The sequence below is a fragment of the Phaethon aethereus genome (genome assembly GCF_964289735.1).
Source record: "Phaethon aethereus genome assembly, chromosome: 11".
Classification (NCBI taxonomy): Eukaryota; Metazoa; Chordata; class Aves; order Phaethontiformes; family Phaethontidae; genus Phaethon; species Phaethon aethereus.
This window is the reverse complement of record NC_138587.1, coordinates 15,268,743-15,287,370: the sequence shown is the minus strand read 5'-3', so window position 1 is coordinate 15,287,370 and position 18,628 is coordinate 15,268,743. Positions and strand designations below refer to the sequence as shown.

The window sequence follows — 18,628 nt, the reverse complement described above, 5'->3', positions numbered from 1 at the left end:
AATAACTTGATGTCTATCCCCTTCTATCAAACTACCTTTCATTAATGGGTACTTATCTAGTTTCCGTTTCAAAAAGACCAACCAGATAATGAACAAGATTAAGCTGCTATGTATTTTTATTCTAAACTTCCTTAAATAACTGAATGTATATGGGAATATGTAATGACAACTGAAGAAGTTATCTAAAACTGACAACTGATTGTAGCCAGTAAATTAAGATGGATCTTGGCAATGTCAGCCAGATGGGCCTAGAATGCAGAGTTATGTTTGGAACTTGAACATAATATAAGCATAAGAAATCATCCTGAATGTTCGTAAACACACAGTTCATGCCTATTTAACTGGAAGCTGGCAGCCAAAAATTGTAATCAGTCAGTATTAAATTTAAAAAATTATAAATAAAAGTTATGGTTAGTGCTGCCAATTAATAAATTATCTTAAAATATCACAGAGAAGACACACGATTTTAATATATTACTACAACACAGAATTATTGTTATACTGTCAGTGGACGTTTGGGTCTTAGCTTCTACATTCTGTTTTTTGAGAATACGTTATTCATAAAAAAAATGTAACGCCATATTTAGTATATTCTGTTGTAATGCAGCAGTTTTCATGAAGTTTGTCATGCACTTAGTGAGCAATTTAAAAAATTAAACTACTGTAATGAAATAGCTGAATTATTTCTAAAAGTCATTTACTAATACATGTCTATCTATTAAATTATGTTTAGTATTTAAATTACATTTAATTCATATTTAATAGCACTTCCCATACAGAGAGCTCAAAAAAATTATATTCATTTTTCCTTCTTTGATTCAGTACTAATATTGTTAAAGAGGCAGTAAAAAGAATAAAAGTAAATACGATCATGTAAATTTCTGTCATTATTCTATTTTTTCTCTCTAGTAATATTGTGCCATGATTTTATATGCTTTGTTTTGTACATTAACTCTATTGCCTATCTCCTCGACCAGCAAAACCACCCTGATGTCTGACAGCCGTATTGATTTCTTTCCATCTCACCACAAGCAATACAAGTTCTGTTCGATACCATCTCCAATATGAACTCAGCCTTGTAACATATTTCACAGAAACTAAAGTTAGGATAGAATTAAAGATAATAATAGAATATCTGTTTTTTTTAATGAAAGTCAGTTCTAATTCTAAGTTATTAGCTGAATCACAGATTTCAGGGGGAGTTATTTGTTTATCAGTTAAAGCATTAGACTCTTAGAGGTAACAACACAGGGTTAGGTAGCTGGCAAAGCTACCTAGTAGAGGATTAGGGAACTCTCTGTGGCCTAAGTAGGAAGAAGTATGCATTATAATTAATTGTATTTTATTATCACAGTTTAGAAAGGTTTTATTATTAACTTAGAATTTCAAATGAATTTTAGGTCAGTTCAGGATTAAAAATGAAAACGGTATAGGAACAATTGCTTCTCCTGAAGACAGAAAAAAGGTAATGGCAGAAAAAGTCTACGCACTTACACAGCTAACAAAGTAGCAATTAAGAAATCAAAGGCAAAAGAGAAAAATAAGAAAGAAGTCTTTTTTACATAAGAAACCATACTAATGACTACTCAAAGAAAAAACCAACATACATTTAACTAGAAATTTTTACTAATTTAATTTTTTACATGCTAATTTACAATTTTCTTCTGATTTTCCTATTTTATGTTTAAAATTTACACTGTAAAAACACATTATATGTTTATATCTCATGTTAAATTCTAAACTATTCCTAACTTGGACCTTTGATACTGGGTCTTTCACTACTAGTACAATTCACTCAGTCCTTTATTCATAAAATAGAATAGCTTTTATCAACAGAAAAGTCAAACTTCACCAGTTTTTGCCAACCTTACTTCCCAGACTGAAGATACATTCCTTACACAGTTCTTCCATGATGTTCTGTGTACCCAACCAAAAAAGCCAAAATAATAGAATTAAAGATACTGCTTGTTTCCCCTATGTTGCTCAATAATTGATAATTATGATAAAAAGAAAAAACCAATCTTACCATTGGAATGGAAAAGAAGCACGCAGTCAAAGAAACAGACCAAAGCACTATATAGAAAATAGACGACTGCATGAAATATACTGGCACTGAGCATCTGGTTATCATAGGTGAATTAATATGTACATATAAAAGAAAATCAGGAAACTAAAAATATATATCTAATATAGAATATATCACATACTACTCTAATTTGTGTGTGCTCTCATTTTTCTGTATAGATACAGATTTCAGTAAAGTCAAAAGCACAAGTCCTTTTGAGTTCTCTGGAAACATTCATGCTTACATAACCATATTCCTGCACCTGTATTACATGGCAGCCATTCTTAAAACCTACTTTTATAAAACTCTATTTTTTTCTGATTATTTACCTTGCTTTAGAATGTAAGGATATCTACAATAACTTAGCTGAAGTTGTATATGGCTTAAGAGTTTCGGGGGTTTTTTTTCCCTTCCCTCAATAAAACACTTTCGAAATTACAACTGTGAAATTTCTTTGTTGAATGTTAACTACACACTTACCAGCCTGGCCAAGTCATAACAGGTTCACTTTTTTTTTTTGCCAATTTTAAAGATCATGTCAGAGCTTTAACAACCCGTAACCTTCATTGTGGGTAGGAAGTTAGATTTAAATTATAGGTCTATCTTTTTCATTCAGTACACATATATACAGAGAAGTATATGCAAATAGGTTTTTGTTGTTTGGGGGTTTTTTTAACCAATTCAATGCAATAAACTTTGCACCATCCACATAAATTTCATAAACCCCTTTCCTTGAATTTGACACTAACAGAAACTCCAACATAGAATTCCCACTGGAAGATGGGGCTTTAGACCCTCAATTTCTCCTGGAAGTTATACTGTGCTGATATTTTATTTGCATGTAACAAAAGACAGCTTTCAAAAAACTCTTCTCATGTCAATTGTTGAGTACTTCTAAAATGAAGGTTTTTGCATTTCAATATTTCAAAATGAATTTAGCAGTCTTACAACTATTAGTAGACGTTAGATATACACATAGAAAAAACACTTACAGGAAAAAACCACCATCTCTCATGGAAAGAAAGTAGTAATTTTAATTTTTCTAGAAATTAGCAAAATCAATGCACTTACTTCATTTCTAGAATTTCTTCAAGCTGTTTTCTTCGCTCTATTCTCAGGTTAGCCAGATGAGCTTCTTTTTCAGCCAAAGACTGCTGTGTTGAGGCAAGACGGGCTTTGGTAGAATCTAATTCTTGTCTAGTCTTTTCCAGTGCATTCATCAGCTCTTCTACCTAAGAGAGAGACCTTTTTAAGCTCCATATTCTTTATAGTAATTAAATCTTAAATCTATATAAATAAAGAAAAAAAAAACCGCAAAAGGAATTATTTTAAGTAAATGGCTGTTGAAATCTATTCCTAACTGTTTTAAAAACTAACAAAAGTAGTTTTTAAATACCAAAAATTCTCAATGTTTCCATGAATCCATTGAGTAATAAGCAACATTAATACAAAAGAGAACTAACACAGACCACCAGAAATCTATTTAACATGGGCCATTGCCACATACAGACAATTTATAAATATTTTCTGCACCATGTATATTATTTATATTCAGGGTGGTGGTACCTCATCATAATAGTAATTTCAGAAATTTTCATGCAGATATAGGTATATATTTTAATATAAAACTAGTCATGACAATCCATGTATTTCTCATCCAAAAAACGCACACCCTTCTGTGCAGAACAGGTTGCCCAGGGAAGCTGTAGACTCTCCAATCCTTGGGTATTTTCAGATCTTGACTGAATGAAGCCTGCAGAATCTGATCCAATTTTGAAGTTATCCCCTCTTTGAGCAGGGGTTTAGACTGCATTGCCCCTCTAGCGGTCCCTTCTAACCTGAATTATGCTACGATTCTGAACTTTACATGTCTGTTACTGCTTTAATAACAACCAAGTTATTTTGCTCATGGCAACTGTGCGAATCTCTGATGTATGAAGTCGGAAAGGTAGGGTGATCCCACTCTTTCTTTGGAGTTGGCAAACATCAACTGGATGTAGGGTAAATTGCTTATTGCACGAATTCAGAAAACCTTCATCTTTTCAGAAAACAAAATTCAGAAGTAAATAAGTGTAAAACATGGTCCATCATGTTATTTAAGGAGCACACTAAAGAATGGAGACTACATATGACACCTGTCTGGCAGCAGAAAATTTACTTGTGAGGTGAATCATTATATTCAAAGAACCAGAGGGTCACAAATAGTCTCTGGTAACCAGGCCAACAGTATGATTTCCCCCTGTTCAAATGATACAGTTTACATTAAGAGCTGCAGGTAAACAACAGATTTAATTTGTTGATTAATTAAAATTAATAATGAATGTCCCCTTTCCTGTATTTTCTTTCTTACCTCCTTTGTCCAAATATTAGCATTTAATAAGTTAGTGAACACTTCAGGAAGAACATCTAAATAAAATGAAATGGGAGAGAGGATATATTCCAGTTGTTCATGTTAGGCAAGTCATTGAAAAGTGTTCACTTTTGCTGGCATACTGAGAAGTCTGGCAATATTCCACTGTGGTCATGTCATCAGTGTTGCTACAGAGAAAATAAGATATTTTTCTCCCAAGTTCATGCTTACTTCTTGTTTGTTGTTGTTATCTAAATCCTACTAGCGTGCAATCAGTGATTGTAAGCCACATATTTGTGTTTCAGTTTGAACACAAATTGCCTCCTATATAACAGGCTCAATAAAGCAAAATTAATACTACAGTCTTTATCAAATTATAATGAGGACTCACACCCTGTGATACACTGATTACTTACTCCTTCTACACCAGCTGCCTCTGCATCTTTATAAACACTCTACTAAGACCAATGGAATACCTGAACACATCTGACACCCTTCAGTGCATAAGAAGTTGTATTTCATGAATGCAGAATCGAAATTACCAACAGCATTGAATGTACTTAGATTCAACCTTCCACTCAAAGTAAAACCAGTGTAATACTGATAAATGAAATAGCAAGGAGTACAAATTGTGTAGTAGAGTCTGTGCAGGTGCAAGATTCCACTAAAGCCAGCCATGAAGGAAGATGAAGGCTCTAGATATCTTTGTAAAATGACTATCTAGTGAACTTCCACAGTAGATGCAGCAAAGAGAAAATATACTTAAGGGAAATAAAAAAATAAAAGAGCTGGAGTTGCACTTAAATCCCAGGGGGAAAAAATAAAACAAACAAACAAAAAACAAAAACAGCAGGAGAGAGACAGATCATATTTCTTCAAAAATATACTAAATTTCTAATACAATACCAGATACTTCGTTTTCTGTTTTAGTACAAGAACACAAACTCATTGTCTCCAACACAGACAAGCCTCAACTACTAAAACATAATATGATATTTCTACCTCTTTTCTTGGGTTATTTCTTAGGCTCATCCTTGTGTTCTTTAAAAACTGCATATAGCTTCTACTGAGCCTCCAGCCTGTTAGTTAATTCCAGGCAAGAAACATGAATGGAAACAATAGCAAGGATTCAAGTCTGCAAAGTCATTCAGTCATACAGACTCTTGTTTGAGACAGTATCTTTAAACACAAAACCACTCCACACTTGCAGATTTATTTGGCAGATGAGAATATAAAAAGGCAGAGTAGTAGCACTTCATATCTTTGGTATCATTGCACTCCTTTTCCTACAGGTTCAGCTGAATTTAGTACCCAACCTGCTGACTGACTGAACGCTCACCTAAATTCTGATATATCACAACAGTTACGTTTTAAAACATTTAAGGGAAATAAAGACTTGCGGAAAACAAAGCTGTGGATTTGTTAATGTATATTAATAACATATCCTTATATTACCAGACAAAAGGGATCAAAGTTTAAAAGAGACAGAAAAAAACCTTTAAAAATTTCAATCTGAAAACTTTTTCAAACCACAAATCGTTAACACATGTAGACTTGAGAGTTATATTTTCATTTACACTTTGAACAGAATATTTGCCAGATAGTTCTTCCTTCACTTTTTGAATGTGACCCAAGTTCACAGTTGTATGTTTTTCCTAGTTAGCTGTCTCACCAACACCTACACCAGAATTCAACTGGCAAGCATGTGCAAAAGAAACCAGTTTCTTAATTTTTTTTTTTTAAATCAACTACTATCGAATGTAAATCTGTGAATGGTGAAGTTTCATACACAATCATCTTAGCATGCTTACTACATAGCCGTAGTGGATATACTACAATGGAAAATTAACTTTAAACACTGAAGGCAATATTAGCTAGATATAAAAGTCTAGGGGGAAATAAGCATTGTAAACATAAAATTCTTAATATAAGCATATGTTCTCTTCTTTGATATTATAATTAAAATGAGAGCAGAAAAAGCCTAAGAGTTAATGTTGATTTACTGTAAGGAATGGAAACAAATCCAGTACTTCCAGTGAAAAGTTTTAGCTTTCCGACCTACGGCAAATACTTCTTTTGCTGCATTTAGGGGCACTTCATCTAGAGAATTATGCGTGTCCAGAAGTCCCTTCCTCTCCAAAGCACCGATACGCTCCTGCCTTCCAGTTTTATTTTTTCCACTCTCCAGATACTGGACTGAGTCCCCAACTGAAGCACCAGTTCAATAATGACCAAGTAACACAGTTACATACTTTTCTTATCATTGTAGAAAGGATCAAGAAAAAGTTTGTATTCATGACCATATTTGCCACCTGTAATATAACATCCAGCCATTTTCCTCCCAAACCGAAGCACCTATTCTACCCTGGCACATATGCATCCTTAAGACCGTTATTTACACAGAAAAGCCTCGCAAGGTAATTGCTGTTGATCGGTAAAGTGTTCTCAGACCCAAGCAGCACCGGCGCCTCCAGCCGCGGAAGCTCGGGCAGCACCGTCACCCCGCCCGCCACGCCGCCGCCTGCCCGCGCGGCGGCCGCGGGGCCGCCCCTGCCCAGCGCCCGGCCCTGCAGCGGCACCTTTTGGGCCGGTGGAAGCGAACAGCTCCAAACGGCTCCCCGGCGCCCGAGGGCAGCTCCCGATCCAGCCTGGCAGGACTGTTACGGCCTGAAAGCCCGCTCATTTTTTCTCCCACTTACATCTCTTAGCCTAGCTACTTCTCATCACGAACTTCACCATTTTAGACACAAGCTAAAGAATAAATAAGAATTCATGTTTTGATAGAGTTTACTGTGAGAACCTCATTGAATACAAAGTTCTTTGCTAGTAGGTACTCTATGCCCTGAACACATTATTAACTGGGTTTTCCTTCCCCTTTGCAAGACAACAGCCTCACTTTATCCTTTGCATTTTCTAATAAAAGCCATTTTTTTCTTCATACTTTCAGAAAACCTAACTGACCTCAGCACTTCAGGGTTTTTATTAAATCTAGAATTAAGTTCACCTTTCAGAATGGCAGAAAACCACCACACTTAACTATTATAATTCTTTCTTAGTTTTGAATCTATTTGAAATGAACACTTTCTACTTCTCCTGCAGCTTCACACTTTCAAGTCCTATCAGCAGTGTTTCACACCAAGATAAGAAACAGAAATTAATGTGGCTGAAGCATACATCTGCATTACCAGATTCCGCAAGTTAAAGAAGGTTAGAGTTCAAATGAATGACAGTTTATTAAAAATGCCCTGGAGCATTCTTAATTCCAGATTGGATTCGGCTCAGCACAACTCATGCTAACATAATACTGCTCCAGTTTGCGGGAATAAGCGGGGGACACACACAATTGCATGTTTTCTCAGTTCAAGTATAATATATTTCTGCAGGATGACAAAGAGCTGGCAACTTTCCAGCAATCAAGGTTAGTATTATTAGTATTACTATCTTTAAAGGGTTGGCACTTCATTTTAGCAACGATACTGGTGATAAATACAAGAGTTTTGGATTTCCCTAACTGACTGTTTCAAGTATCAGTAGCAATACAAAAACTCCATACCTACTTTAATTTAAAACCTAATCTTGTGTTAGTACACACAGATCATTTATGAGTTGTACATGGTAAAAAAAAAAAAATCCTACTATTTACTTGTAGATTCTTCACTTTTCTTTAATATAAGAACATTAACCATTACAGATAATAAATTAAAAAGTTTTAACAAACGATTGCATTCATCCAGTACAGGCTTATGTGAGCTGCATTTTTATAAGAAGTCATCAGTCAGTGTAAAAATAAATCCAGTTGTTTTCAGAGGTGCTCTCTCTTTTTCCATTTGTTAAGGAAATACTTTTTTTTTTTTTTTTTTTTTTTTTTGGCCAAGTTACACACTATATACATTTCGGCTATCTCCAGTTCTGTGACGATTAATTTACTAAAAACTATATTTGGGGTTTTTTCCCCAGGATTAAGCATGAGACTGCAAAAAAGGAAAGACTACATTCCTCAAAGTTTTTCTGTGTGATTTTCCTACAAATTTTTTCTGTCACTGGACTAAAAGGACATAGATAAAACATTCACAGAGATGAGGGATAACAGATAAAAACCTGGATTTGTGCACACAAATATCCACTTACCAGCTCTTCTGACTCACAGGCTGGACACTTCAGCTTTTTACACTAATGGATTGCCTATGCTTTGCACAGCGAAGGATGAGTGCCAGGCATCCCAGGATCCTGTACCAGCAGCTGCTGGCCATGCAGAGAACCACTCGATCTCATGACTAATTCAATTACACACCTACAGGAGGTCCAACACAAGTCATGTGGACCTACTGCTCTTAAAATCGCTAACACTGTCCTGCAATATGGTTTGCAAATACCTTGTTTCTTTCTGTTTCTAATGGGAATTTCTCCAGTGTACAACTGCCTAAACAGTTTCATTACAAAGGTGTTTTTCACAAAAGCAAACAGACATAGCAAAGTGTCATACTGAGCTTTACAAGACATGGAAATAAACTCTTTGTCACCCTCTCCTCCACTCTTTTCCCATCCCATTTGTCATCCACAGCCAAATTCCTCACCTCTGACTTCTTCCATCACAGCTTTTAAACCCAGGAAACAGGTCTAACAAAACCAGTATAGTTATGGAGGCTGATGCTCCTGAACCTTTCCAAATGAAGAAATTAGACACATGTTGTCTCTCACAGTTTTGGACATTGTCAGAGAGAAAAAAGTAACCATATTCTAGAATGTATATAAGCTTTAAAATAAACATCACATGTGAAGGATGTGACAGGAAATTAAGTAGACCATTTATAAAATCCAGGATAATAGTTAATTTTCTTGTGGTTTGTCTCTTTTTAAATTCATAATAGACTAGGCAAGTAGGGCCCAATGGTATCAACCAGCAATGTAGTGGTAGTATTACGCAAATTACCAGAAGCAGTGAAATAGCAATCCTCATTAAATGGCTTGCCATCTCTGTAGGAACACAGGAGCCCAATTATCAAATGGGATGCCACGCTGCAGAATTTGAAATCAGAAACCTTATTGAGATTACTTTATACACAAAGTAGAATTTAAAATCTTTTAATCCTCTTGCTAACTGCTATGTTCATAATACACGAGGTTTGGTTTTATTCAGATAAAGAAGAGAGAAAGTAAAGAGCACAGTCAGGGAGAGAAGGTACTTTAGTTTCCTTAGTATTTCCTTGCTGGATGTCCCATGGTGGCTAGCAGTCATGTTCATTTATATTAGCGTGGTGTTATGACAGAGACATATGTCCATCTCTACATAAAAATATACTAGAATTTAGTGGATTCCCATAGATTAAAAGAAATCTATATCCTAAGTGGAAGGATTACTAATGTAGTGGTCTTTATTAAGTTAATTTAAGATTTTTCTAGACAGTTCTAGGAACTGTTTTAAAATTATTAACTTTCTTGACCTTGGCAGTTAGAACATCAATCATCTTTTATTCTAAACTTCAGTAATCCAATAAAATATAGGACCACAGCAATATCATTCTTGGATTCATTATCTGGTCTTCCAATTAATATAGTGATTTCACCTATAACTCAGAAACATAATTAAATAATTTTGGAAAATATTGGTTATAATCAGTTAAATAGAATAATAATCAGTTTAAAAAGCCAAACCAAAACAACAACCAAAAGCAACACCAAAAACTTTTATATATATTTTTTTTTTCAGTTGAGTCAAATCAAAACGATACTATAAATAATGTTAATCTCTGTGCTCTAGGGTCATGTTTCTAGACAGATTAAAACAAAAATTATGCTCAAGTGCAAACAAAAATGGTGCTTCCACTGCAGTCCCAGGAGTACTGTCATCTGTTTAAACACTTCATCTTGTGAAACACAACTGGCCTCCAGTTATAGTATTCTCAATTACTTTCAACTAGAAAACACTGTATGACAACCCGGTGTCAAAATGTGAACGTGACCCCCTGCAAAACTGAAAAGGATGGGTGAAACGGCAGAATACTCCTCGCAGATGCAGCTGGAATGTTTTACCCCAAACAAAAGCTCATTCATTAGCAGCAAAATACAATTATATGATGGAGTAATTAATATCACTTTCTGATTTTGCAATGCTATATAAATTAGAAAAAAAACCCTCAGACAATGTCAATAAAGATACAGTATCCAAGGTGTTGCAAGAATCAGTCAACAAATGTTCTTTGTCCAAGGTACACTTCATGCTGACAAGGCTTCACTGCCAGCCTCATTCAACTCTAGAAGTCATCCAGACATGCACTGTAATGGAAACAAGACCAAGCACCTGAGCAATTGTGCAATTCCACCTTTTACCAAAAAAAAGTAGCATCTTTTAATTTTTTTTCATTTAGTTTGAAAATTAATTATTTCATTGACACATCTTATTAGTTTTCTCTCCTTTCCCACTGATCTTCATTTGAGCAAGCCTGTGACTGTTTTAAAAGGCTGGTGACCTCGGTTCTGCTCTAACTTACACTTGTTTGATACTGTGCAAACCTAATTACAAAAGTAGCATTAATGGTGGTTTATAGTTGTGCAAATGAAAGCAGATTTAGATAGAGTACCTTGATTAATTACGGAGCTCAACCTAATGTTTTCAGAAGTATAAAAGAATATGTAATAGAATTAGCTACTGAACATACGTTGATTTGAGTAGGACACTCAACTGTCCTACAGGATATTGTATCTGGAAGAGAACTCTTATATACTGAAAACAATTACGCTGTGTGATTTCAGTGTTGAGTCTTTTTAGATAAACCATGCAAGTAGAGCAGAGAACTCTTTAGCTGGTGTTAAAGTACGGTGCTGTCAGACTGGCCTCTCTGGTTAATGTCAATAGCACTGCGTATAAAAGGTGACTAAAGTGTGTACAAATGTTGATCTTTGGAGAAGGCATGCCTAGAATCATACACACATCTACTATTTCATCCACCAGGTCAACTTCAGGGAGAGAGGGCAAATTGGGAGTTTTCTTGCCAAAAGTTGATTCTTAGCACACTTGTTAGGTTACACTGCACAAAGCTACTTCCCCACTGCTTTTAATCCATAATCCCAGTATGTTAAAGTTAGAAATGCTTCTCCCTTAGAATATTTCCAAAGGCAGCAGAGATTCAAATGGTATGTATAAAGTCGTATTGCAAACAGGTAGTTTATGTACGCAAGTTTCTCCATGTGCTACAATGTGCTCACGTGTTGTGAAATAGCAAGTATGATTTATTAAAGTGAAAATGTCATTGTATGAAAATACTTGGATAGTTTTATGTGAGAAATCTCAAAAATACAGTTTCCTATCTAGTTTTGACACAAGCTGAGTAATATTAATAAGCAGCAAGCTAAATAAACATTCATGCAACTGGTAGCAAGGTATAGCTTCTGCACCAACGACATTTGATACCGTCTTTAGTACTCTGACTTTCAGCATAGTGTTCACGTGAGTACTGAATGGCCAAGGAAGCTGTATGTGTGCTCTTCTCTCAATACAGGTAATCTTTTCCTGTTTACTTAATTCTCTGGTGTTTTTACTATAAAATCACGTATGCAATATTTTATTGGCTTGGCACACCTACAAAAGCCACAAGTGGCATGGACATGCTACATGCTTAAAAAATAAAAATAATTCCTATTGTATATAATGCAACATCAGCTATATAAACTTAAGAAAAGTCATGGTATGTCTGTACATTAAAGAGCCAGGTTCTAGCTCTGGCACAACCATTTGCAGATCACTCTTATCTAGAAAAATTTTAATACTTGATATAGCAATTGGTAGTTACATCCTTACTCAAATTTATCCAGAGCCATGGGTGAAGTGCAGGAAAACGCATGGAGCAGGACTACAAATAGTTGACTAAGTTAATTGTTTCAGACATGGTACAAACATAAGCAATGCAAGTTTACCAATATAGGCTCTCTTTACAACTCAAATAAGCTGCACTTAAGCCCTAAAAATAAAGGTTATCTATTTTGTGTCATTTTTGGTACTTTCCTAGGTAAGCAAAAGGTTCCTTAGAACGAAATCTTTATCACAAAAAAAAACCCAAAAAACAAACAAACCCCAAAAAACCAAACCAAACCTCCTTTGGGGGGTCACTTTAGGAAGATACCAGTCAATAGGAACAGAACCAAAGTGCTTATGACTCTGTCCAGGATAGGATACCCCATAGGACAGCCAGGGGAGGCCTGTGGGGGACAACAAAATGTCTGACAACTGGACTCAATTATTAACACATGATAAGCTAGGAATGATCACAGGATGGAGCAAAAATATCAACCCGGCATTTGTCAGCAGGAATTCCTCCATGAAGGCAGTTTACAATCAGCATGTCAAGTTTTCAGAGCACTAAACGGAAATCTTGCTCAAATAGTAGCTCCCTGTTCATGAAACTATCCCAACACCTACTACACAGTAATAAGGTTACTGGACAAATTAGTCACAGATCACAGTGCCTCCCCTCAATCAACACGCTAGAGAGAAATTCCCTGTGGGAGGAAAAAGCAGTGCTGGAGGAGCTGGATGCTGAACTGAACTCCACAACAGTCTCAGAAAAAACTACTTGTGCAAAAAGGGAGCCAGATGTGAGGGTGGTTGCACAAGCCTGTTGCCTCTGAGAGCAGGTCTGCCAGCACTTAGCAAAAGCCAGGAAAGGCAGCAACAGAGCCCATAGATGCCTCCAGAATGCTGCAGGCACACTAGCTCAGGAGGAAACTGCAGTAACTAAACAGATCCTTACACATAACTGCACAGACAGTGTACGATGTTGCAAAGTTGCAAAGAGACAGAATGTGCAGAATTATACACACAGTATGCAGAAAAGAAACTCTGTAAGAATGGCTCACTATGATTACACAGATAGGAGAATAAAATCAGGTCAGGGAAAGAACACTGATAAGGGTAGGAAGATAGCCCATGAAATACTGTCCTTCTGAAACTGCAAAATTTTCCTCAATCACTATCTGAAGGAAGGAAAGGAAGTAAAAGGACTTTATAACAATTATTTTACTCCAGGTTACCTCCTGAAAAATTCACCTCCATCTCTTTGTGAAATACAGCAGCAGTTAAAAATGAATAAAAACATTACTGGGAAAAACAAAGATGCTGAATTACAGAACTTGCCCTTTTCCAAGCGGCAAAACCACATTGTCTGACTATCACTGAACCAAAACAAGGTTTAGTGAGGATGCCCACATGAAGAAAAAGAGCTGTCACTTAAACTGTTGTATCACCTACAAAGAAAACAAAGATTTCAATACTGTCACATCACTTCGTGAGAGTTTGGCCCAAGTATAAAAATGTAAATACTCAAAGTTCCAGCACCTAGACTTTTTGTTTGTCTCCCCTCAAGCAGTTAATGATATACCAGCCAAACATGCATTTGACAATGCATTTCTATTAGTGATAGATTTTGCTTCACTAGACTGAAAGAGGGGAGGAGGAGAAGATTATAATACTTACACCCCTATTCACCTTATCACTATACTATTCCAGAGTACTTATATAATCCCAACATCTACGAGGTACAAGAAAATAATAGAAAAAGGCAGCAGAAAATGGTGCTTAGCTCACTGCTCTTTGAATTCAGTTGCTTCTTCCCTCTCATAACTGTCCACGAGTAGCCCCCCACTACGATGCTGTGCAATTCAGTTTTCTATGTCCATTCTAGTCCCTTTTGGCTTCTGATGGAATAAATATCATAGAGTTGCCTCTTTAGCAAGTTCCCAGAATTTGCTGAACCAATTCTCCGTCTTCCACTTCATCTTCCCAACTTGCTGGTCTAGGTCACATTGGAACATTTCTCCACGTTATTCTTGGCATGTTTCAGTTCCAAATTCTGCTCAGTAGTCACTTAACTAAATGTCTTTGCCTTTTTATCTTCTCAGCCAAAAGATGTGACAGTTGAAATATTTTAACAGATCTTCCTACAGAAGTTAATTGATTACCCAACTATTACCAAGTAGTTATTGCTCAGCCTTTTTGCGGGTTATATGCTCAACAACTGGGGTAAGGCAGCTTTTCTCATTTAGTGATTACAAGCAGTTTTTGCCATCTGCTAGAATAAATAGTGAAGAACAGCAGCTGTCAATATTTAGCTAGAGCTTTCATGCTTCCTAAATTGCACTTCACATTACATTACAATAGCAATCCTTATGAAAGGCAGCCTCACTGGATGCAGGAATTTTATTTACAGGTAGTATGAAGAAAGTTTCTGTATAGATAAAGTAATAATCCGTTTATAATATGAAACCTAAGAAAAACTGTATTATAAAGCCCTGGCCGGAACTGGGCAACCATAATAACTGCTGTAAAGAATTTACTATAGATTTTACTATTGTAACTGTTGTATGAACTTTATTTAGAAACCGAAGAAATGGGCACTTTTACATAAAGTCTAAGTTTTATACAGCTATACATACTTTTTTAGGCAAAATACATTAGGTGAAGTTTGATGAGAACAATAATATTTCTCACCCGATTAAAAAAGGAAAAGTAGTTACAAAATATTTAACTAACATAAGCTGCCTTTTATTCCTCAGCTAAAAGTTTGTTTTCCTTCTTAGTCTCTCAAGCCTCTTCCCACCTAAGGCAAAATACAGGAGAGTATAAGCATGCAGATCTACAAGTTGGTATTATGCACTCTATTTCGAGGCAAAATATAGGGACATTAAGATGACAAGCTCAGTGACAGGACTTACAAAATTTACAGCTGGGAGACTTAAACTGGCCTTGATGAAAACTGTATTTTGGATCTGCTTGACCTTTCATGTAAACTAACACCTTTGCTATTGCCACTGTTCATATTCTGTATAACAATTCTCACCAGGACATATATTTCACTATTCTTCAGTCCTTCTCATCCAAAGACAGGTTTTGTTTCAGAGGATAGAGATGACTATGCCCACATCAAGTTGTATTTTTGAAATACTTTTTAAGATCTAGACTCCCTATCCAAAGAACGCACAATCCCACAAGTAAGGATACATTAAAGCTATATTAGAGTGCATTTACAAACATACATATTTACACAGCACGTTATAAATTAATGCTTGCTTGCTTTCTCAACTTCGTACAGGTTTTTGTCCCACAGACAAACTTTATTACAGAAGTCTCTGCTATACCTGGCCGTTAAGTCCTTTAAAGAATCAAATTTCTATTTTACTTGTGCAGGTAAAACTTATGAAACAAACAAAAAATTCTGAGATTTATCATTTATTAAGTAAGCAGTTACGTACTATGAATTAAGGAGGTAGTTTTTTAAGGCAGAAGAGCATTTCCATCCATTTCAAGGTGCTTGACACAGAAACATGGTTCTTTAACGGTTAAATTACATACATACTGTTTCAGACGGGCTATTCAGTCTCTCACATTAGCTCCAACACATGATACAGTAAATGAAATTAGTTGAGCATCTGATCTGTATTATGAGCAAAATCCTCAACATCATATTGATATGTTTTAAGAGATATCACTTCCAAAATGTTCAGCAAAGAAAAACTTAATTCTTTCATCCACAGCCTAATGAAAATAGTAATACCAACAATGTAACTGTGTGCTCACAACATATGATGTCATAGTTAGAAAACTGCCTACAATGGCTGAAATTATGACTCCTGTGTTAAGCACACCGGACTCTAAGCAGCAGGTTACATAGTTGTTTAATTATCTTATTCTTCGTATTTCCAGTCAGATGCAAATATTTTTTTAAATGTTTGGGAATAAGGATAGTTTAAATATAATATACTTCTAGTGGAAATAACATTTGCTCCATTTAGACCTCAGGCACTGCTGATGGCAGAACAAGATTGGAATGTGCAGATAATTATCTTTGAGGCTAGTCAACAGCTAGAAGTCCTTCATAATATCACCTTTAAGATCAAGCCAAGACATTCCAGTCTGAATCAAGGTTTATTTATTAAAGGATTTAGCACTTTTAGATCCAATATTGCCTGGAAGACCACCAATTTCCATTCCCAAATATCTAATTTCTCCAGTTTCTTGGTGCATACATAAGACCTTCAGAATCACTTCAGTGAGCACACACATACACACATAAATGACATCTAAATTCCTTCCCCTCTCTAAGGTGCATTCCACAGGAAACACCTCTACAAAGCAAAATCTCCACAGAGGCTGTAGGAGATTTCAATAATTCTCATTCACTTGGGCAACACAGCTTAGACAACTGCAGGCATTTTATATTGAAAGTTGGATTTTTCTTGATCTTGACTGGTATAGGGATACTGAGAAGAATAGTGTTTCAAGGCTAGTAATAAAATAAAATAAAATATAAAATAAAATATAAAATAAAATATAAAATAAAATATAAAATAATTTACAAAATCATCATATCTGTCCATGTTTCTTAGCTAACAAAGACAAAGGACACAAAAGTTAGAAAAAAGTGGTAAGCAAATACATATAAGATGTGCTTTGGATATTTTCTTATCTAGGAAGAGAGCTGGGCACTTAATACTTAAGGGTTTGCCTTTTTTCCCCTTTAAGAAACAATGTTTACAATGAGTAAATAAAATTATTATTCAAAATTAGAGCTTAACAATTCTCTTCTTGTAAATTGGCTTTTTCAGTCCAGGGTCTTTTTTGTGCTGGTGCCACTTACCTAAAATCTACTGTTCAGGACAAGATCAAAAGTAATGGCTTATAATACAACATCTGTTCAGTAAATTTATGTGATAGTGTAATATTAAAGAGGCTTTCTAGAAATGAACAAAAACCCAAAATATAACCTTTCTACATATAATAGATTTGGTCAATAAAAAACCCTAAATACTCACAATATGATCCTGGTTATCCAAACTTCCCTGCTGTACATGTCTCCCTGTCTGACAGTGACTCCTCATGATAGAAACTCTGAGTCACTCAGACAAACTTAAGTGTCATGCAAGTTGTTTGAATAACTGGTATCCTACTGTATTGTATTATAAATATAGTTTAATCTGAGATGTATCGCATGGTACTTCATGTAATGTTACGCAACATTTCACCTCAAGAGGAGGAAAAATTAACCATTACAAAAGAGTAACCCTCATTGCTGTAAATGCACAGTAACATACAATAATAAAAATAATAACAACTATTAACCTATTATGCTGTTGTAACACTACTAAAACACCAAGTATTTCCTATTAAAAAAACCAAAAATACTGGCAAAGAATGTTTAAAGAAGTTTAAAAAAGAAGAGAGAGAAAAGAAGAGCATCTACTTTTCCAAGACAGTATCTGTAGTATCTGTCTCTCCTTTACTTAAGTAGACTAAGTAGTCAAGCTGCCAAAAAGAGGCCCAGAAGATAAAAGATTTCCCAAACCAAATAACGTAAGTTTCCTGGACATAGGAAAGAAGATTCAAGCTCTTTATCTTAAAGGACAGCAACCTTCCTCCCGGCCTCCTGCCTTCCCCAAATAGGGTTTCAAAGAGAAAAAAAGAAAAGCCAATTATACCCTTTGTCAGGAGGACATATCCTGCTCCGACGTGCTGCCCTTGGCTTCAGCAGTGTAGAAGGCAGTATAGTTAATACAGATAGCAATCCACTATTATTTTTACTCAGAGTTGCATTTATAAACTAAAACCATTTTAATATTCTCAGCATAGGCTTATGGTTAAAAGCCCACATGGTCCCATATACACTGTAATATCTAAAACTAGAGTCTTGAAAAAACAAAGAACTGAACCAAAGCTGAGAGCATTGCTGTCTTTACCAGAGAAGTCAACTCAGAAATAAACACAACTGTTCATGAGAAAGATATTAGAAGCAGTAAATTTTCTAGTGATGAGTGTTTTTAGGTGTGTAATTTATGTGTGCAAACACTCACTGGTGGTATGACCAGAAACAGAGATATCATGGAATGAAAAAGAGAAAAAAATAGGGGAAAGTAGAAGATGTGGATATATGCTCTACTAGGCTGATAAATAAAACTAGCAAACTTATATGAAAGACTAGATTGTGACATATTTTCACAAAAGCAAAACCAAAAACAAACGTTGTTGACTCAAGAATGAACGTTGGCAGGAAGCTGCCATTAGGTCTTCTATAGTTTACACTACATTTTTTCCTTCCAGACGCTGCCAGTGGGAGGTTTTATAGGATAATGATATACTGAGAAACTTATGACAAGCATGTCCAAACAAAGTAAAACATATTTTTCACAAATCAGTAAACTCTGATAGCTTTAAATCCACGGAGCCAGAG

General features: G+C 35.5%; 1 protein-coding gene across 1 annotated transcript in view; it reads right to left on the bottom strand.

The window, feature by feature from the left end:
- Window positions 1-18,628, bottom strand: part of ERC2 (ELKS/RAB6-interacting/CAST family member 2) — a gene marked incomplete at both ends in the record, with an annotated part of 440,763 nt that overhangs the window by 166,285 nt on the left and 255,850 nt on the right. The window contains one exon of the mRNA XM_082004800.1: window positions 3,137-3,297. Within this exon, the coding sequence (XP_081860926.1) occupies window positions 3,137-3,297 (161 nt within the window). The remainder of the gene's footprint in view (window positions 1-3,136; window positions 3,298-18,628) is intronic.